The sequence below is a fragment of the Amblyomma americanum genome, chromosome 3 (genome assembly GCF_052857255.1).
Source record: "Amblyomma americanum isolate KBUSLIRL-KWMA chromosome 3, ASM5285725v1, whole genome shotgun sequence".
Classification (NCBI taxonomy): Eukaryota; Metazoa; Arthropoda; class Arachnida; order Ixodida; family Ixodidae; genus Amblyomma; species Amblyomma americanum.
This window is the reverse complement of record NC_135499.1, coordinates 32,167,486-32,189,251: the sequence shown is the minus strand read 5'-3', so window position 1 is coordinate 32,189,251 and position 21,766 is coordinate 32,167,486. Positions and strand designations below refer to the sequence as shown.

The 21,766-nt window shown below is 45.7% G+C and overlaps 1 protein-coding gene across 3 annotated transcripts in view; it reads left to right on the top strand.

Moving 5' to 3' along the window:
* Atg16 (Autophagy-related 16) overlaps window positions 1-21,766 on the top strand; it is a 187,409-nt gene that overhangs the window by 35,333 nt on the left and 130,310 nt on the right. For all 3 annotated transcript variants that reach the window (XM_077657219.1, XM_077657221.1, XM_077657220.1), the window contains exons 4-6: window positions 950-1,023; window positions 8,401-8,491; window positions 13,892-14,052. In XM_077657219.1, the coding sequence (XP_077513345.1) occupies window positions 950-1,023; window positions 8,401-8,491; window positions 13,892-14,052 (326 nt within the window). The remainder of the gene's footprint in view (window positions 1-949; window positions 1,024-8,400; window positions 8,492-13,891; window positions 14,053-21,766) is intronic.

The following is a 21,766-nucleotide window of genomic DNA, read 5'->3' as shown; positions in this document are numbered from 1 at the left end:
GCGTGCTACACATCAGCACAATTAACATAAATGCCGAACTAAATGTCATGACTAATGTAACGATTTTATCTCTATGATAATTCAAAAGCTTGCTGCGACCCAACAGCGCTTTGGAGATATGCTTGGCAATGTTTTCCAGCACCCGAAGGGCAGTAAATTGCGGCTATCAGGCAGGCGCACCCAAGGAGCTACCACGGCCCCGCAGTCCCCAAATGTCCGCACTATGGCGCACCAGCCGGCAGGAAATGGCCGCGCTCGGGAACGGCTTTTGGATTCTGGTCCATAAATTTTACAATTTTTTTCTGCGGAGCTTGTTCTTTCTAAGCGACATTCAAACATTTATTGTACCGAAGACTTCATTTTTGTTACAACAGTTTGTGTGCGCAAGTTGAAAATTAATTGTCTTTGGTTTTGCAAACACGGTTTTAAGCCCTCCTGTTTATTTATATTGCACTTGCCTGTTTTTTGGGGTCTCCACTTCTAAATTCAATCAAAACTTAGTCCCTGACTGGCCGCAGATTTTTTTAATTTGCAGCAAATCTTTTTCTGGTTATGTAGTTCTTTTTTTTTACTTTTGTAGTTACTCTAGGTTTCCTGATGAGTAGCCGATTCTTTTACTTAATGGCCTGGTCTGGTTTTGGCTCCAACGGAGGTAAAGGATGGTTCAAAAGCATGGTTTGAGTTGTGCACTGGGCACATATGTTAGGCGCAGGTGGGGTTACTGGTTGTGGCATAAATTGGCACAGATTGTTGGCTAAATTCAATGCAAGTATGTGTGCAGAGAATCTGAACGCTGTACTGTTGGTAGGACTAGCTAATATCTTTGAGTGTGAATTGAGCCCATTTGTACATGTGAAATGTAAGCGCTTAATGTATGCAAAATAAGAGCAGATGGAGTGCTCTGCAGTGAGCAGTAGCTAATCTTTTAATGTTGTCACTCTGCTCTCAGCACTCGCAGCAGCTGATCGACGTCAAGAACAGTTTAGAGGAGAAGGAACGGCAGCTCCACCAGAAGGAGGCAAGGCAAGCACATCCTCCTTGCTTCAGCTTTGCAGTGCAACAGTGTTGAGAAGTGGTGGTGTACAGTTATGGGAACCAGGGGTCACCAGATGTGAATATATACTTTGGTTCAAGTACTGAAAACCTGTGGTACCCGCTGTGTGGCTCAGCGGTTAGGGCACTCAGCTAGTGAGCTGGAAGAGCCAGATTCAGTCCCGGCTGCTGTGGCCGCGTTTTAATGGAGGTGAAATGCAAAAACCGGCCGTATGTTAAAAAAACCTAGGTGGTCTAAATTAATTCGGAGCCCTCCACTACAGCATCCCTCATAGCCCATGTGACGCTTTGGGACGTTAAGCACCACAATTTGTGATTTTAGTATCTTCAGTGGTGTGTTCTGCCTGTAGCACATTTAAGGATAAATCAAAGGTGGCCTGTGTCAATAGGTTACCGTGAGAGAGCTTTGTTTCACTGAAAATGAAGCATTTCTAAGTGAGAAAAGGTAAAGCTTGAAAACAGTGATATACAGGTATCACTGCCACCAACTATTTTCATGAGCAAACTGCGAAGGCATTGGGACAGTTTTCTGCATGCGGATCCCTGGTGCTATGCCACAGTGCCATTCACTTCCAAACGGTAATCACGAAGTCCTTTTCGGCCTTTATGGCAATAATTTGAATCAAGTGGTAGGAAAGCTTTTAAATCCAGTTTTTTTCTTGGCAATAAATGTGTATTTTGCTGCCTATAAAACATCAACGTTGTCAGAAGGGGCCGTAGAATTGATTTTTACTGAGAACAAAAATTGAATCGAGTTACACGCCACTTTTTGTTTCCATCAAAGTGAAATGTTTTTCTGCCTGAATAGTATATTCAGGCCTTAAGAAAGACGATTCGTTACTTTTCTAGTGCCAAGTATAGCAGGTGATATCTTGCAGTGATGTGCAAAATTTGTACAAAGCGTAATATAACTGATTAAAATAGCAACATCAAATTGCCATGTCTTATCAAGTAAACACCCCAAGGATCATGGAAATAATTTATTTTTCGAAGGTGCAATTTATACTTGAAATTTAAAGAAAAGTAATTGCTATTACTACTGTTGGCGAAATATATCTGCACAAAATGGCGCATGATGTGCTACTCTGCTCATTGTTCCGCGAAATTTACTGCGTTTGCTATATGGCATAAAATACCAGCTTGTTTGCAAGATGAGGGATGTGAAATTTGTCTCATATAAATAAATCACTGCTAGGTGCAGCCCACTTCAGAAAAAGCTGCAAGTTTGTTTTGTACACACTTGTGTACAGTCGCCGACCAATTTTTCGAACTCTGCAGGGCCCTAAAATGGTCTGAATAATCGAAAAGTCCGAAAAATCCGTGAACTTAAAAAAAAATAGCTTTTCTGCAAAAAACCGGCTTTCAAAATCGTGAAAATCGCCGCACCCCATGTTCCACCTGCAAGCGATAATATTAGACTGTATGTGAGCCATAGGCATGCTTTCATCATCTTCGCGCCCTCTCATGTCACGATACCAGACAGTGTGATGTGGCCGCAAGTCATGCCGTGAACGAATCCACCCGCCACGCGAAGCAGTCAGTTTGCATGGGGCAACGGCGCTCGCGAAGGCTGAGAGGTAAACCATGGGAAGACGCGAGCGGAAGCCATACTGCGCGATTCACTTCGTCAGCGCCCGCCGATTCCGTTTAAATCCAAGATGGCGCCTTTCACAGCAGCGGAGAACAAGTTTGTTGTGACAGTGATGCCCGCGCTTCTTTACTAGGTCGAAATAACGAACTTTCAGTTGAAAAACGATCTCAACAGTATAGTAGGTGTATAGTAGGCGCACCTATGAGGTGCGCTACGGTTCCTCAGCTAAGTCCAAAATATCGTGAAAGTCCGGATTATCAGTCCGAAAAATCGGTCGGCTACTGTACATGGCATGTCAAAGGGTTAAAAACACTTTGCATTGCCTGCATCGATGAAATCGAGGCGTACAGAGTGCTCGGACAGTCGTGAACAGTTTGGAGCATGCAGGCACGATCAATGCATAGTGTCTCCTCATAATGGCTAGGCAGCAGTTGGACAAAGGCCCAAAAATAAGGCTTTATAATCCAATCCACTGCTGCTCTCTGATATTCAGCATGATTGCACACATGCGATTTATCTTCACAAAAATGGCTCTGGCTGCCCACTACGAAAATTCACCTTCACTTTCCAAATGGGATCCATGCCATGCAAAAAAAAACAAAAGCAGACAGTCAGTGCTCGTTGGAAAGGATCTGGATACAATCGACACCTGGATATAACAAATGGTCTCGCTTATTTTGTTTGGTTTTTATGGACCAGGTTATAATAAACTATCAGTTGCAGTGGAATAAATTTAGGATAAAATTTGGTCCAGAGCCACTTTTACAGTGGACATCTGTGGCATGTTACTACTCATCGCCAAGCAAGTCTCCACAGCTAAGCCCACTTCTCTGTCAAGTGTGGAGCTTCCACACAAGTCTGAACTCCACGATCAGCATGTGTGAAGCCGCGCCCTCTCTGCTGTGCTGGTGGATTGCATCATTCACTCGCAGCTGGGTGTTGGAAGTGTGCCGCAACTCCAGCTGTCCCAGCACCCACCATTTCCCACAGGAAGGAAAGAGCGTATCCCCTCTGTTCTGCAGCTAGTACAAGTGCAACAGAAATTTACTTCAGGTTCACTTTGATGGACACAGCTGTCCTTTATCATGCCTGGTTTTTGCTTTTAACGCGATAGTGTTAAGGTTCACAGGCAGACGGATCCTCCCCCACAAAGTTGCGAGGCAAAATTCCAAGAAACAACCATTTTGCCAAAATCCCGCAATACTTTAAGGAGGGAGATAATCGATTCTTTCAGAATGAAGTCTGGTTTTGAAGGGGACTGTGTAAGCGCCCCATCGGCAGCGCTAGCCCAGAAAAAAAATGCAGCTTATATTCCAAGACAGAAGTTGCTGCAGGTAGATTTCGAAAGCGCATAGAGACGCATGAAAAGGAACGGGTGCTGCCCTTGCACAGCACCAGCAAGAACCCGGCTTCGAAAGTTATCAGCATTTGAAGTTATCGCAATGCCACGAGGCACAACATTTTCTTTTTTCATTTACCTTGCAATAAACCTTCAATTGGTAGTATGCGCTTAACCGTGTTGTCCGTGTGTTTGCATTCATTTTACCGTCGTCTTGCAGTAACTTGGCAGTGCCAAAAAATGCTTGTGAATGTTAACCAACTAGCCCGAACTCAAGCTTTACTCAATGTTAAGGCTCCTGTTCTGCAGAAAATCCGGCATCGGTGTTGTGAGCAAAAAGCAGGTGGCCGAACTGCCACCTACAACCTGCCCACTGTGATAGATGGCAGCTAAATTACTGTAGAAATGCATGTAAGGGCTGCACTTCTTTTCCCAGATTTTAGGTCCCATTTTTGGGATGCGGCCGATACACACGATGTGCGAAAAATGTTTTTTAAAGTAAAAACACACCAAGCAAGGAATCAGCGGCATTTATTCTGCATGCAGTCGTCACTCGCGGAGTATTCCGACTTCGAGCTGGTGCCGTGCTCTGGTGCACGCTCATGCCACAAGAAGTCGCGCAGCATGTTTGCTGTTAACGCGTAGCCGTAGCTCCGCACTTCCATCACATAGTAGAGCAGCTCCTCTTCCAGTTCGGGAAACTTGCACAGCTTGCCTCAGAAAGCCCGCTTTTTGCAGCTTGTGTTGTTCCTCAATGCATCCTTTTGGTTGCACCATCATCGTCCATCATAGGACGCACTTCTCGGTCACGTCGAATTTCCTGTCCTCCGCAAGCTTGCTGTGTTCGACAGCAAACTCCCAGCCGTGTAGCTATTAAGGTGCTTGCCCATCATGCTAAAACTGCAACGCTCGGTGGCCGCACGTGAAAGCCACAACCCCACAACTACAGTGACTTAGCACGCTACCACAACTCCTGTGCCTTTGACAGCCACAAAAGGCTGGAGCTGGTGTTACTGATGCCAATATGGATAGAGGAAGCTCGTGGTGGAGGAAAAAGTTGACGATGATGATGATGATGAGCCACGGCCTCGGGCGCCATCTGTTTCGTGGGCGGTACCTAGAAGCTCCTGTGCACATGGGTCGCCTCCGTGATCAAGCGCATAATTGCTCGTAGCCGGAGCTGATTGTGGAGGCTACATCGCGTGCATTTCGAAGGGTATTCCTGCGTGGGTCGTGGGAAGTTTGGGCGTGGGCCTTACACGGATATTGTTTTTTTTTAATATTTCTTTTGGGAAAACAGGGTGCGGCCCTTGCGCACGTTTATACGGTAATAATTGGTCATGAGAGGCTTCTTGGTTATAGCAACCTGAGTCTTATTGGCCCCACTGGTGCTGTGATTGAAACAGCCACCTGCCTGGGCAGTGGCGCATTGCTTAACGCTGCACCTTTGCGTCAGGAGTGGTGTGAGAACTCCCCACGGTCTATGAATGTAAAGAATGGCCTTGTCTTTGAAGTGATACACAAAGAGGACCGCAGGCTGCTGCAGGGACCGATGGATGCTGTTGCATCATACCCTTAAGGCGGAGCACTTGTGTCCCCTCAAGTTCTTCAAAATGATAACTAAAACATCATTAAGTTCTGCTTTGCTGCAAAAGATGTGTTTTTGCTATAGTGATTTTGCACAGTGTCATTCGGCACATGAAGACGATCAAGAGGCGACAACTGCTCTGCTGAAGTTCTGGAACTGCGCACTGGAAATGCAGTGGAAGTTTACGGCAGGTTCATTTAAATGGCTGACGCAGACCTTCGTTTCTCGGATCTTTTTGAAAATAACAAAAGAAGCTGTGTGAAGTTGTGCTGTGAAACTTGGGTATTTTACTTTTGTGCCCCTCGGGCGTGGCTCAAATGCAACAGCATACAAAATCTTCAGTGCGCCTGCCATGTAGTGCAACATACTTTCTCAAATGGCCTTTAATGGGTCTGTGAGGACAAATACAAGTTGACCTGTATCAATGGGGATCCACATTCTAACCACAAAGAGACCACTCTCACTGAAAATGGAGCTTTTATAAGCTAGAGGAGTCCAAAATGTGAAGTACGAGTGTCGCCATCACCAGTCAGTTTTGCTAGTAAAATCTGTGCGTCAACACTGATTTTGGGTCACTGACCTGAGAGGCTTCTTTGCGGACCGCTCAGCCCGCCAGCCAGAAATGGCTAGGGGACCAGGCCCTATGTGAAGCTCACGCCCTTGGACTCCTGGACCAGTAGGAGGCCACCCAGGCAGTCTTCTTTTGCCCAAGAAAATTGTGTCCATCCATCCATCTGAGAGAGGCTACTAGGCTATAACACTGCCATTCACTTCAAAACGGTGGCAGCTTGTTCTTTTTGGCAAGGACTTCAGGCGTTTGAATTGACTGGGGGGAAAAATTTCATACAGTCCACTGACAAATGCATTTTTTGCTGCTGGACTAACGTCAGCATAGCCAGAAAGAGCCAGAGAATCAATTTTTACTCAGAACGAATGTGAAAGCATTGAAGTGTTGAGTCGCTATGGTGCAGGATGACTATGGGTAGGGGATGGGATTTTTGGGTTAAGCCGATAAGAACAGATAAACTTATGCCAAATTCAATTTTCAGATTTCAGTTTTAACCGAAAAAGGTTAGTGGTGATGACATTAGCTAGCTGGCTATTGAGTAGGGTTTACGCTCAGTCAAAGAAGAACACTGGCAAAGTACGGGAGCCAGCGCATGAAATAAGACTGTGGTATCTCTAGGTAAATTAGCAGTGAGCCATGCTATGTTGCAGAAGTAGTGTTGAGTCATTTATCATGACTGCGCTACTTGCAAAGTGCCGAGTATACTAGGTTGCAGAATGATCGAGTCATGACTACGCATACTTTATACACTCTGTACACCTTGCGTTACATGTAAAGTGCGGAGTCATATGTTGCAGAATTACTGAGTCATGACATATATGGGTCATAGTACATTACGTTTCATCATTCATGACTATACCTGTGCGTTTACATGTGTTGTGACATCGTAGACCGGCATACTGCAAGTGAGGATTAGGCCTTAGACTTTCAGGCTGGCACTTCAGACATATCTGGAGCTCCAGCTTTGAAATCCAAAAGCTAGCAAGGAAATATTCGTCAATGTGACTTATTTGGCTGTTTATATCAGCCACATATTATACCAAAAAACAACGTAAAAAGGTTGCGCTACACTGAGAGGAAAGTTCATCTTGTTGAAAAGATCGTTCACATGGTCAGTACAAGAGCACTGATAACGAATTTTAGCGCCATCCAAAATGCGTCTAGAATCTTGTCAATTGCACCATTTTGATCCCCAAATACCTCCGAATGACGGCATAGTAGAAAGTATTGAAGAAATGCGACAAGTGCCACTTCACACTTCACATGCCTGACTGCTTAAAAAATATTACTTGCTCTAGATATGCGATTGTCTTAAGAGCCGAATAAAATAAAAACTTCTCGAATGCGGCGTTTTGAGAGCGAGTTGTTGGCAATTCTTTCTAAGAACCCAGGTCATGCTGTGCACTCGTGGACGGAACAGCAGAAACGATGGGATTAATGGGGAGATGTGGGCTAGTTGGTCTATGACAGAGGTGTAGTACAGAGCAAAAGGGGGGCTATTTGATTATTTCTTTTCATGTGTGTGAATAGATCTATCACTAATTCAGTACGGCGTGTTGTAAATTCTTTTCATGATCTCTGTTTTTGCACTGGTCTGCATGTTTGTTTTGAAATATGTGCGATTTGCCATGAGAGTATTCTGACACCCGTGCACGTGTGGCAAGTTTTGCAGAAATTGTTTGAAATGCTTGCTCTCTTTTAAAAATATTATATAGGCATTTAAAAGTGGGAAATATAGGATTGCTGACATCTGTGGAACATTGGGACCAGGTACAGCAATGAGTAAGCAAGCAGCTAATGTGTCAGGCTTATTATGCCTGTTATCAACCTCATGACTGGCGGTTTGAGCTAATCATTCCTGCTGTCGGGGAGTTTTAAACATCCACTGAAGATGCTAGAGAATGGTGAGATTGAACATACATGTGAGCATGTACCAGATTGGCACTAGTGGCTCTGGATGTTGCCCATGATGACACAGCGTTGGTTTTAGGAAAGGCTTAGAGATCACCCACATGGAGAAAGAGGGTGGAAAAAGGTTGAAACTGAAGTGCCTGTAAGATGGGCCAGTGGAGCAGGCAGCTCTGTAGCAGCTTCCTAATGGGCATTGACCAAAGTATGCATTCACATTGATCACAGGTGAAAGTTGAGCATGGTAATTGCCGTTGACACTATTTGTCCCTGCATTGTGTGTTTAGGTGCGTGTTCCTGCCAACTTTCACGTGACAGCAGTGGTGGGTTCATTGCAATTGTGTGGATTGCAGGATCCAAGAGCTCGAAGCAGAGGGAGGCACCTTGAAGCAGAGCCTGGATACCACGATGAAGGAACTCCAGGACATGAGGGATGCCAACCAGGTGCGTTTATACGAAACGTGTTTCTGTCACGCGTGCACTGCACCTAGCACATTCGTCTGCTTTTCTGTGCAGTGCTCGTCTTCCGTTCTTGTCTTCGTGCTTCTAAGGTTTAAACTAACACTGCGCGATCATTCCAGACTTTAATGCTGACTGGACAGCATATCGCTATATTACTTTCAAATAGCAGGTGTCAGGAGGATTGACAAATGGGGCACAGTTGGGTGTGGGAATATTTTAGAAATTTTGAATAGTATGCGAATAGTATTTGCTACTCGATTTGCACTGCACTTTCACTATTTGAGCAATTCGAACCTCTATAACATTAAGAAATTGTGAATTTCTGTTCAACTAAACTCATGGTGAAACATTGCAACATTTCCAAATGGGAGTTCCTTGCACAATTGTCAAATGACTTAATTTCCTTCCTCATGGAATCAACTGTCAGCACATGGCAAAAGCCCTAGAGGTAACACTGTGCATTGTATAAAATCAATGCGCTGATGGCAGTCGAGTCGGCAGCCGGTAAGCCGCTTTGCGTGGATGCTTCAGCTGGGATTCCATGCTAGCTTGCTGTCGGTGATGCACAATCTTTTGAGGGCATTCTACGCGAAGTGGGCTTCCCGGACGCCCTCATTTTAGGGATCGGCTTCAAGCTCCTGAAAGACCTCCGCCAATCTAGCCTCCCGAAGAAGCCACGGAAATAAAGAGAGAAGATGGACGGGACCAGCCACTCGTTGAAGAAGATAGTATGGCGTGCGGGAGTGAATTTGATCCTAACTGCACCCAGAAAGCTCAATTCGCTTTGCAGAATGGTGAACGAAGATGCCCCAAAACCAGCGCGGTGCAGTAAGAAGCCTGAAAAAATGTTCACCACCTGTGACATGGGGGTAATCTACGAGATCCCGCTGTCATGCGGTGAATCTTATGTGGGTCAAAGTGAACGCTGCATAAATGACCATTTACTACGAGAGCACGCCAATGACATCCGCACGGGATACAGCAGCATGTTGGCAAAACATGTCTCTGCCTGCAATTGCACACCTAACCTTGGACGAAGCCAGATTTTGAGGTGGTATAATCACCAGCACAAGCGCGAGCTGTATGAAGCAGTCATCATAGATAGGAAAGGTGCGTCATGCGTTAGCACACCATCAATGGCATTCACAAGAAAAGATTAAATATCTTGAATAACCATGACGACATAATGTAATAGAAGGAAATCTTCCTCGCCTTCCTTTGGGTTTTGTTTTTCCTTTTCCTTTCTCGTATTTATTGCGAGCAACGCAGTAAACCTGCAGTTGTAAGTCAGCGCTGTGTTTGTCCGTGTCTTCTTTATTTGTCCCGTGTAAGCGCGCTGTTTTTCGGTGAGATAAACAAATCGTCGTGCCTGTTCAATGTGATTCTTTTTCACTTTTTTTTTGCTTGGGTCATTTCTGACCCTGCCTTGTTGAATGGCTTCTGCCCTCGAAAGCTTTAAGATGTGGAAAAAAAATCTAAAGTATAGCTTTGTAAACTTCTAATTCATGCCAGTAAGTTGATTTGTGTAGTAAGGGCTTGGAAGACTTTCAGCCGGAGAGGTCAAGGAATACTTCACTAAGCAAGTGCACGTTTTACGCATATGATCCCTTAATGTTGATTGGTTTCTAAGCAAAAGTATTGAAAATGTTTGCTGTTGGTTGCAGAAGTTTATGGGATGCAGGTGCACAGAAAAATTACCAGTTTGTTGCTGTATCTCCAAAAGAACAGCAGTGACATCTAAACTGCTGTATACTATGCTGCACAGAAAGTACAGCCATGTTTACACTGACTCCGAGTACCATTTAAAGTTTACTACTGCGCAGGACAGTGGGTATATGAGAAATTAAATTTATTCGCTAATTCTAGACAGTTGAGACTGTACAAATGCCTTGTTTACCCGAATGTAGCTCAGCTACGATTGTAGCGTGAGGATTGCTGCGTGAGGATTGCTGTTGCGGGCACCAAATAAGAAGGGAAACAAATTACATGAATACAACACGTGGAACGAGGCTGCGCCATACTGAAAGTTGGGTAGATTTTTCTTTTATCAACAAAACTTGCTCACAAAATTGCAGTCTCTCATCATCGAGCATATATATAAGCATGAGAGGCTTTTGCAGTGCCTTAGCAGAATTACTTTGCACGGCCACCTTATAACCACCTGCTGAGTGATAGGTAAAGCGGCAATGATGAGATCCAAGTGGTGTAGCACATACAATGTTACAGCACTGCTGCCTGCAGAGATTTCAAAACCCCGCTTCTGCTCTGTGCACACTGATAATCGTCATCAAGGAAAGTTTCACAAAGTTGGCTAGCATGTTTTCTCTCCGATTGGCCACAGTTCATGGATGATATTTGCCGAATGGGAGCTAAGAGCATGTCATGCTTAAAATTGGCTTTCCTGTGCCTTTCCAGAAGGCCACCATTGAGCCTTAGAAAGTGCGCCAGTTGCTGTGGCTGTAGCTGCACTAAGCTTTCACATGGCCCCTGTTTTTTATGCCCTCTGGCTGCTCCTTCCAGCATGGCCAGAAGGAGGAGGGTGTGGGCACTCCTGGAGGCGATGGCAGAGGTGGCGTTGCAAGTGTTGCAGTGGGCAGAAAGAGGGCGGGGTGAAAGACTTGGAAGGAGTGTGTCTGGAGTGGTTGCCAGTGCGTGCTTTGGGTGTGCTTGAGTAGGTGGCGGGTATATGCTATGGGCATGGCAGTAGTGGTGTACAGTAGGACAGTATTCGAGAGGTTCAGTGAGGGTACATATGTAGAGGTTAGGGAGGCCATGCGCCGGTGCCACTTCTTGGGCATTAGCGCACTTATTTCCGGGGATGCCCATGTGATGGTGACAGATTGGAAAGGGCTGGGTTGTGCAAATGGTATTTTAACAGAGAGCTACATATAAGAGTCTCGGATAAGAGCGGTACAAAGACAAAAGGGGTAGCGGATCGGGCTAGTTGGTGCAGATTTGACATTTTCAGAAGCGCTAAAACACCGAGGACGCAGAGGGAACAGACAGGGACGAGCGCTCGTCCAAGCTAGCCCTGCTGCGCTCCCTGTGGTCTTGACTTTTCTTACACCATGCTTCTCCCTGCCGGATCTCAATCAACGAGCTAGCTCTTGCTCCTCGTATTTCCCCTCTCAGTACCTCACATTCTTACCACCTTCTGTTGTGATTGCACCGCCTGCACCTTTTCTCTTTCCTCCTTCCACATTCCGAAGTCCCAGATGCGTGTAGTGCAAACACGCCTGAGTTATTCGGTTCCCCCGGCAATAATGACCATTACAACATTTTTACAGTGAGGCACTATCGAAGGGACGTCAGCCAGTATTGCCGTCAGTGTAATCGTGATTGAAGAAGGCAAGAGCAGATGAATTCTGCGCGCTACCGCTAGGAACCTACAAGGGACAAAATAGCAACCACAAGACAAGCACACAACTGACTACTGGTTTACAAGCCGGTTGTCTGTTGCATGCTCGTCTTGTGTTCATTGTTTTGTCCCATGTAGCTGTGTGGTGGTAATACGGGGAAGCATCAGTATGTACAACCAACTAGCCCTAATTGTTGCCTTGCACGAAGGCAAGCGCGCGCACACACACACACACACACACACACACGCACACACATGCACGCACGTGTGCACGCACACACACACACACACACACACACACACACGCACGCACGCACACACACACACACACACACACACGCACGCACGCACACACACACACACACACACACACACACACACACACACACACACACACACACACACACACACATGCACACGCACACACACACACACCTCTTGTTTGTCTAATACAAAAGCCCAGCAACAGCCAGTGCAGATACCAAGCTTTTGGATGCTTGTACTGCTTCTCGCTGAATTAACCGTGTCAAGCCATACCCTTAAACCAGCCACATTTCTTTTTTTTGGTGCTGGCTTGCAAACTGGTTGTCCGAAAGTCTTGGGACCAGGAGGGGATGCGTATGCTCTATCCACTTGTACCAGTACCGGATGACCAGAGGACTCAGTTGTGGTGCAGCGCAAGCAACATTAAAATTATTCCTGAGCACACGTGTCCCACAAGCTTTGTTGATAGTAGAATTGAATTAGAGAAAACCTAGCGTCAAAACCATGCAAACCACAAGGACGAACGACGATGAGACACAGTACTCAGCCCGAATAGACCGAGCTCTCCGAATTCACTCGTGGGTGTGTTCTGTAACCGACAGTACTTGTGCCGCTTGTGTGGCTGTCTCCCTTCAAAGATTCATAATTTCTGGGAACCTTAAAACAGATCTGCTGAATTGCGTAAAACTGGTCGATAGCTCCAATTTTTAGTGCGGAAGCACTATTCCAAATGTACCAAACCCGAGCAAGTCTTGTCTTGGGTAAGCTAGTGTTAGTTTGGACAGACAGCCAGCAATAAACTTTATTAGCTGAGTGGGAAGGGTGGGGAGCTTGAATGTCTCACCATCTGCAGCCAGAAAGGTCGGAGGAAGCTCTGGAAAGTTCGGAGGAGCGTTGCGCCAGCTGTAGCCAGTGGGAGGCAGGTGGCAGTTAACGATTGGTTGCCCGAGCTTGCTTGGGGAGAGCAACATGGATCACACAATCCCTACTGGTGGCTGTGATCACTGCCAGTGCAGTGACGCATTGCTTAACTGCTGTACCTGGTAGTAGTATGAGGACTCGCCACGACCTATGAATGTCAAGTAGAGAATGACATATGGCTTATACCTGTAAGGCGGAGCTCAAGTGTCCCCTCCAATTGAAGAAAAAACGCTTGCGTCCACTCTCCCGACTTGGTTTGCCACTTTTTGTGTGCACAAATGGATTCACGTGCCGTTTTTTCATAAGGACTGTTAGGAGTGATGCTCTCTTCCAATGCATTCAAATCAAAACAATTTCTGATGGAGCTAGAAAAAGAAATGCATCACAGCTGTGACGCATTTTTATTTTGTGTTTTAATCATTTCTCGCATGCGGTTGCAAAGCCCCTTCTTCTTGGGCCGAAGCTATGGTTTGAAAACTAAACATTTCAGCAGAATTGCCTTACTGGTTTGGTTTCACATATTATAGTAAACGGCTAGACATCTCGAACCAAAACTCTTTAAATCAACTGTCCCGACATTTCGAAATTATTGCGTCAATAGCCCCCTTTTATCTCTCTAGAAGAAGCTGAGGCGGCTCCGAAATGTCAGGATTTTCAAATAAAAAAACTTTTGGTCGGAGATGTCTTGTAGTTTACTATAAGCAGTGGGTTGCAGTACGTACAAATAAATAAATGAATGAATATGACTGCATTGCATAGTAATGCTCACGAGACATAATGCTGAATGGGGCCACCTGACAGAGGTGCAGCGCTGTGACACGTGAGCGGTACCCATGCAGCTGCTGCGGGATGAGCACGAGGCCCTGCAGCTGGCCTACAACAGCTTGGAGCGCAACTTCAATGCACTGGACCGTGAGCACCAGGACCTTATCAAGCGCTGGATGGCCCTCAAGTCACGCGACGCTGACAAGCTCAACGCCGAAAACGAGCGCATGCTGCGGTGAGTAATTGCTCCCACTCCCCCTGATGCTTTATTTTTCTTTCCTGCTGTCCCCGTGGGGTGTTTTCTGAAAGGAAATTGACTGTGAATGGTGATGCAGCATCAGTTGGCTCCTGAAGTTGAGGTGACTGGTTAACCCACATATAAGTTGGTTAACCCAGGGCATGTAATGCAAAGACAAGATAGGTGATTATTGTTAACAGTAACTGAATGGATTCCAAAAGAAGCAAAGCATAGCAGGGGGCGGCAGAGGGTCAGGTGGGCTCAGGATGAGATTAGGAAGTTTACAGGGTTAAGTTGGCTACAGCTGGCAAGGACAGGGTAGGGGCACTTCGAGGTCAGTGGTAGGGGCCTTTTTTCTGCAGTGGACTTAGGCTGAGGATGATAATGAAGAAGTTGCATCAAGTGGCCACCCTGTGTGCCAGAGGCACTTAAGTGGTATTTGGGTGCCACTACACTTCTCCACTGGTTGAAAAATGGGAGTCCTGGTGGTACTGAATCCATTCCTGCCTTATCACATTAAACAACTCCGAGAACTAGTGAGGCTACAGTATATTCCCATGTGTAAGTCGACCCTTTTTAAGAAAAATGACCGTCTTTGTGACCCCTTTGTGATGCCGACCTATTTGTGGTGTCTAAGGTAGTTTTGGATGAGTGGCAGGAAGTGGATGCCCTGTGCCAGTGCTCGTTCCTTGCAGGATGCGTCATGCATAAAATAAGTAGTTGAGTCTTATGCATTAAAGAAAACTATAATTGTGCACCATTTACCTGGCTTTCTTACACTGGCAATCGCTTTTCCGGATGAACAGCAGACAGCACGAGGGCAAATGTCCCACAGTCCCTAAGGTGTATATTGTGCCGCGCTTGAAAGTACAGTTCAAGACCTGTATTCCGAGTTTTGTCGTTTTCGAAAACATTGTTTTCAACCCTACCTGACTGGTCTAAACACCAGAAGCGGGTGTCAGTTCGATAGCGACTGAGCAGCAGCAGGGTGCCGCTGCGTTCCACTTTGCGCAGCGAAATTCCCAGCAGCACTATTGATCATTGCCGATAAACGAAATGCGACAAAAGAAAAATTAATCACATTTTTAGTTGTGCATCAGATGCCATGGTAAATAGGTAATCAAAAGCAGCCTCATCCTTCCAGTGTACTTCAGTAAATAAAAACAATATTTCAGATACTCTTTTCTGCACCGTAAAAGTTAGAGGTGTGCTTAAATATTAAAATAATATACGCAGCTACACATGGCTTTGCAATGACAGCTGGCAGCCACAGCAGCTGCTGATTGCCGATGGTAATTAACAGACAGCTAGCTTCTTGGCACAATATGGCATTCTATACTTAGCTCAAGGCAAAAAAAAAGGAGTGGAAAGTATTTGTGGTGTGCACTCACTTGGTACACTGTGCACTCGCTGCCGTGAACCAGAAGTCGCCACGACGACTTGCCGTCTGCTACATCGCTCAACGTAAGTTACTGCTGTAATCAGACTTCTCGGCAAATGGTAGTATACAATTTGGATTCCTTTTATGCAGGCACTGCAAGAACCACGAGATGCCGCTGTTAGAAATTTTTTTTTCTTGCAGGAAATAAATAGCTAAAAACCATCTTCCTTTGTTTCTCGTGTGTGTGTGCAGACGCAGTTTTCAGAGGTTCACCATGGTGCGGAGTGTACGCATGCCCTTATACACCTGAAAACAACTTGCGAGCTAACTCGCGAGCTTAGTGCAGAGCTAGAGCACCACAGCTAATGAGAACGGCAAGTGATGCCGAAAAACCACCTCTGGCATGTCAAACGTGTTGGTACAGTGATGCGTTGCTGGCGACTGGCCATCTTCATGATGAATGGGTTCATGCCGCCAGACACAGCACATGATCATGATTCATGATGCTCTTGCAGCTGATGGAGAGTTTTAGAATGGCGAATGCACATGTGCATACAGTAAGCAAAAGCATTTTGCGGGTTAATTACAGTTTATGTCACATCAGTCAATGTACACAAATGGAGACTCAACGATAACTGCAATGATAGCGGTTTGATCTGGTTTTCATAAGGTGAACCATTTCTGCAACAGACTGGCGTTTCTTGTTAGGCCTAGAAGCTGCCCACTCAACCAACGAAATAAAAAACGGGCCGAATTTAAAATTTATTCGCATCCAATTTGTTGTAGGCAAGATGAGATTAAGCAAAAGCTCTGTACCCAATTTATAGCCAGTTGACGTGCCGAAAAACGCTGTAGCATCGACGAGTTCACTCCGAAGCAAGAGGCTTTGCTTCAGACTATGCCGTCGTGTAGGCTATTTATTTGGGCTCTGTGTATGTATGTGTGTCCTCCCTCCTCTTTCTCCATTGTTTCGCGCAATTTGAAAATGAACAAAATGGCTTTTTATCTTATTGGAGTTCTTGAACATCTGCTATAGGCTCTAAAAGCACCGCCAAGTGGCGCTACTGCTCCTGACGGGGAGCGCCATCTCCGGCAGAAAAATATAAACTGGGGATACCTACTGCGTGCTTTCTCCTCGCGACGCTGCATTCCCTCTCTCTTTCGTGCACGTGCAGAGCTCTCACGCTGCATCTGCAGTGTGGCACGATGTACTGTCTGCAGTGCAGCTTCAGGAAGGTCTGCCAGCTTGACAGCTATTTAGGAAAGTGATTAAAGGTGAAAAGCTCGTTAATCACTCGCACTGTGTGGAGCAGACGATTAATGTCGATGAAGCACGACTAAGCGGGAAATGTATTTCGCAGGTCAACGACCACATTGTTTGAGATGTGTACCTTGAGGTAAATCTGTCATTTTGTTACATGCTCAAAATACCGAGAGTTCTATAAGCACTGCGAAATGAAGCGACACACTCGATCGATGTTCTCTGTTGTCGAATTTGAGGTATAGGCTTTGGTTGTTTTGATACGCAGAAGTAATCATGTACTGTCACGGACAAAATTCTCCGTGGCCATGGCATATTATCCACTGAAAACCCTGGGAAGGTATGAGATACGTATTTAACCTGGTTGAAATTCACCCGCTGACTCGTCTGCAAGGCAGCTGAACATTAAGTACTGTGAGTATAGGCGTTCGAAATGTTCGAAACTTTGACTAAGTGGTTTGTATTAGGAAACAGTAAAGCAAATTATTTCGTCTTAATTTTCGCTTTGTATGCATTCCCAAAACATTGTGGCAGAGGTGAAAATTTGAATCTAGCCTCAAAAATGTGCAATGTGTCATGTGTCATGTTGCTGAATATTTGTAGAGGTAAGTTTGGAAAGGCAGTTCCCCTTCAAGAATGATGGCAAATGTCTGCAACGTCTGTCTTACCGCCTGCTCTCACAGCTGGCATTGCCAGCAAAAGCGGGAACTTTTCTTTCGAGAAAGGTCAACTTTTGTTTAGAGTAAACCTATGCGTGGCAATACAGTCAAACCTCGTTACAGCGAACATTGCTCTTGTGAAATATTGGCTATATCGAACTGTTCCTGAATATTTTCTTCAAACACATGCATTTCTTACTCCATATATCGAACGTGGTTTGCCATAAAACAGATATATTTAACTGCCGAGGGCTAATCTGCCCGGTCGGATGGCAGGCGGCAGGCTCTACCTCACTGCACAGGTGACTGGTGGTGGAATGGCAAGCGTTCGCTTCAGGGTTCACGCTTTACCTCGCTTTTTCAATAGCGCCACAGTAGATATAGCAGTGAGAAAAGCCGGTAGCCAGGCGGTCAGAATCCGTTTGCTCTTCTCGCACCCGAATACAGTGCCATGATTAAACCAGTGACACTGTCAGTTGTTGTAACTTTCCAGAAGCCATTCTCTGCTCACGCCGACTATCAAGTAGCGCAGGCGGTGAAAACGGCGATAGCTTTCGCCCTGGCAGCCGATTTTTTACGCGACACCGCTGTAATGTGAGGAAGCCACCCTGGCCGCCATTTGATCCCCACCGCCGCTGTGTGCTGCGGTGTTGTGTGGCGAAGCCAACCTGAATATTGTGTGCCGCTCGGATTTTTCGGCCTCTGCAATCGCCACAAGCGGCTTCGAAACTGTGCTGAAACTACCGAAAAGGTCTATCCCAGTTGCCGTTCTTTCGTTGACTAAATTTACCTTCTGCATCATAAGGGTTTGACATCATTTTATATTTATTTGTTTATTTCAGATACCTTTAGCCCTTGGGTGAGGGCTTTACATGAGGGGCACGAATTTCGGCTATATTGATACTTTAAGATTTTTACCGGTCCAATATTGTCAGGTTTCACTCTATTATTAGCGGAGGTGTGATTCACTAGAAAGGCTCACTTGAGTGAACAGCAGAATACAGTCCCGCACCACAAGGCAAGCCACCCTGGCATTCTACTTGACCACCACCATCTGTGGCCACCACTTTTGGCCCTCAGTTTGCTGCAGCTGTGGAGAAGCTGACCATGCGATTGTCAGATGTGTGATATAGGGAAGAACCTAACCTGGTTCCAGACATGCTGCCATTAAATGTTGCCTACAGTGACTTAACCTGCCAGTGTTCAGAACGAGAGTTTGGCACAGCCAGTGGGATGTCGGGCTGAGGGTGGCTACGGAACCACTTTGCCTGTTTTGTATTTAGCAATAATTTAGTCATGTATTACATTGTGTCCAAACTTAGAGATGTACACAAAAAACATACATCGATCCCATTATATTGTTACAGAAATGCACGATTAGAATAATTGTTTTAGGCAAGCCATTGTGTTCACTGCTCAGAATTTTACTGTTTGATCAATTGCGTGACCTAACGATAGGAGAGAGTGTATGGAATACAACAGTGTGTAACCATTCCTTCGACTACATTGTTTCACACTTCAACCGGCTCCACTAGAAATGCTTCATTAAGTAACTAAAATCTACTGCCTAATAGTAATATTCAGGGTCAATGGGTCCTGGAATTCGCTAGTGTAAAAACTTTTAATAAAACATCCACAATAAAACATGCTCAAAAATTTTACAAGCAGCTTGAAGTGCCTTGCTGTACACTCGACAAATTTCAAAGAATAGAGATGTCATTTGCCTTGTTCAAAGTAACTCTGAGACAGAAATTTCCAGTAATGTTCCCCGTTCTCCGGAATGAAGTGGCTCAGAGAAAACAGGAAACACATCACAAGGTTCGTCATGTGAAAGTGCAGGCAAAGCTGCTTCGCATCTTCCATGGAGTCTTCATCCCTCATTCATTAGTAGTCGGGTATGCCATATCAGCGTGGAAGTTGAGAAATGTGGACAATTAGTTTTTCTCTATACTTCATGGTTTCTCGGTTTCATTTAATCAATCAACACAGTCATTTGCTGCAATGGCTCTGTTACTTGCTGCCAACCAAAAGTGAAGACGGACGCCGATGCAGCGCTCCACTTAGTAGTACCATCTGGCAAACAGGCTGAAAAAGCGCAGAACTACTCCTAAAGCCTAAGCAGAAATGTTTTTAACCACATACGGTGCGCACGCTATGAAATATTCACACATGTGAGTTGGCTTCGAGAGCAGTGTCGCTGGGCGCAGTGCAAGCATGCTTCATTTTTGGTCGTAGCGAGGCGCTAGAAGTGGTTAGAGAATGCATCTACTTAGGGCAGGTAGTGACCGCAGATCCGGATCAAGAGAGCAAAGTAACTTAAAGAACGGCACGTTCTCTCAGATCTTGAATGGCAGTTTATCAATATCCCTCAAGAGAAAACTATACAACAGCTATATCTTACTGGTACTCACGTATGGGGCAGAAACTGGAAGGATAATGAAAAGGGTTCAGCTTAAGTTAAGGACAATGAAGCGAGCTATGGAAAGGGGGCAGAGTGGGTGAGGGCACAAACGCAGGTTAACAATGTCCTAGTCGGAATCAAGAGGAAGAAATGGAGTTGGGGCTGGGCACGTAATGCAAAGGCATGATAACCGATGGTCCGGAAGGGTAACGGACTGGATTCCAAGCGAAAACAAGCATAGCAGGGAGTGGTAGAAAGTTAGGTGGGCAGATAAGAATAAGTTTGCTGGGATAGGGGGAGAGGGTGGCCGCAGCTTGCACAGGACAGGGTCAGTTGGAGAGATATGGGAGAGGCCTTTGCCCTGCATTGGGCGAAGTGGTTGATGACGACGATTTTTGGCCACACCTTACGTCGATGCCAACTGCAGCGCCACCTTTGTTTACCAACACAACGGTTGTCTGTAGTAAAACATTTGGTAATTAAATCAAGGTTTTCTGTTCTAAATTTTTAATTATTTTTTTTCACAACTTTTAGTGATTTTGAATCTGCTCTCAAGGGCCACCGAGATTCCAATGGTGATTCACGAACATCCAGTGAGTCGGTCTCCAATGAGCTCAATTGTCATTGACAGCATAACAGTATGAGGTCATGCAAAACAAAATCCATAAAATGAGAAGACCGGCAACAAAAAAATAACATGGTGACTATTGAATCTCATTCATTCGGAGTTCAAGGGACTGGAAGAAATGCCCGGTTCATCCGAAGGCCTCTGTTAATAAAATTGCTCTCCCCCCTCCCCCAAAAAAAGAAATGCTGCCGAAAATGCTGAAGATGCAGTAAGGCCTTATGAGGCAGCTCCATCGCGCTAACACCTGTAAGCCCGTGACTAGCCACCCATTTTGGAGTGCTGGAAGAACAACACAAATGCAAGGAAGGGGCCGGGGAACACACACTGGCGTCGGAGTGGCGAGGCGGTTTCGAAAAAGGAAAAAGAAATAAACCGCGCGGAGCTGGGATTGGACCATCGGCGAATGCACGGGCCGACATTTGAAGTTACCATGGGGCAGCCGTGAAGCTCAGAAACCGAAACTACGCAGCCAGGCTATTTTTTTGCCCTAGCCTTCTGATTGTTGCCACGCCTGCCGTTACGCCCGCTAAAGAGGTGTGCAGGTTACAATGCACCATGCAATAGGCGGGATTTTAACAGGATCGCTTTCCCTATTGTGACTACTCGACGCGCCCCTTCGGGAGGCCCCCCGCGGCATTCCGCAAGGAATAGCAATCTTCGGCTGTTGTAAAGGCACGCGTTGATATTTTATTATTATATATTTTTCCTTCATATCGCTCTTGTCAGCGTCGTGTGCTATTCCCTCTTCTGTGTATGACTTGACGTTAATATGTGTATATAGGCATGCCCCTTCAGATAATAAACAGTTGTTAGAAAGCGCTTGTCTTGTGTGTTCGTCCCTTTCCGTATTTTGGTAGCGCTCACCAATACCTTCAAGGCCGCAAGTAGGCTTTCCCGCATAGCGTAGTTTACAGAACGGGATAGCGGAAGTCACGCTCGCAGAGTTCTGAAGGCGACAGGACGCATTCTTCGGATGTGGGCATTAAATATGTAACGTATTACCGAAGGATTTAAAAAAAAGCGCGATTTCACGTTGCGATTGCTCGAAGCGGGCCGTCGGCCATCTTGTTCGCAGCATGGGTGATATGTGGGAAAGCCCACTTGGGGAAATTCTCGCGAGGTGAAGCCTTGCGGCGTCGGGAGGCGGTCGGGCCGCGTGATAAACGGCGGAGAAGGAAGCGGATAGGACCTCTGTGTTGTTTTCCTGGAATTTTCAACTCGATTATCGGCTAATTTGCCCAGATGGTGTGCTTTTGCCACTGTCGAATTTATGAAAGTATGCTCAGTATAGGATCGCTGGCGAGTATTCGGGAATTTTCGAATATCAATTTTCGAATACTCGCACACCCCTATTAATAAGACATCTTGAGTCGGTCAGTGC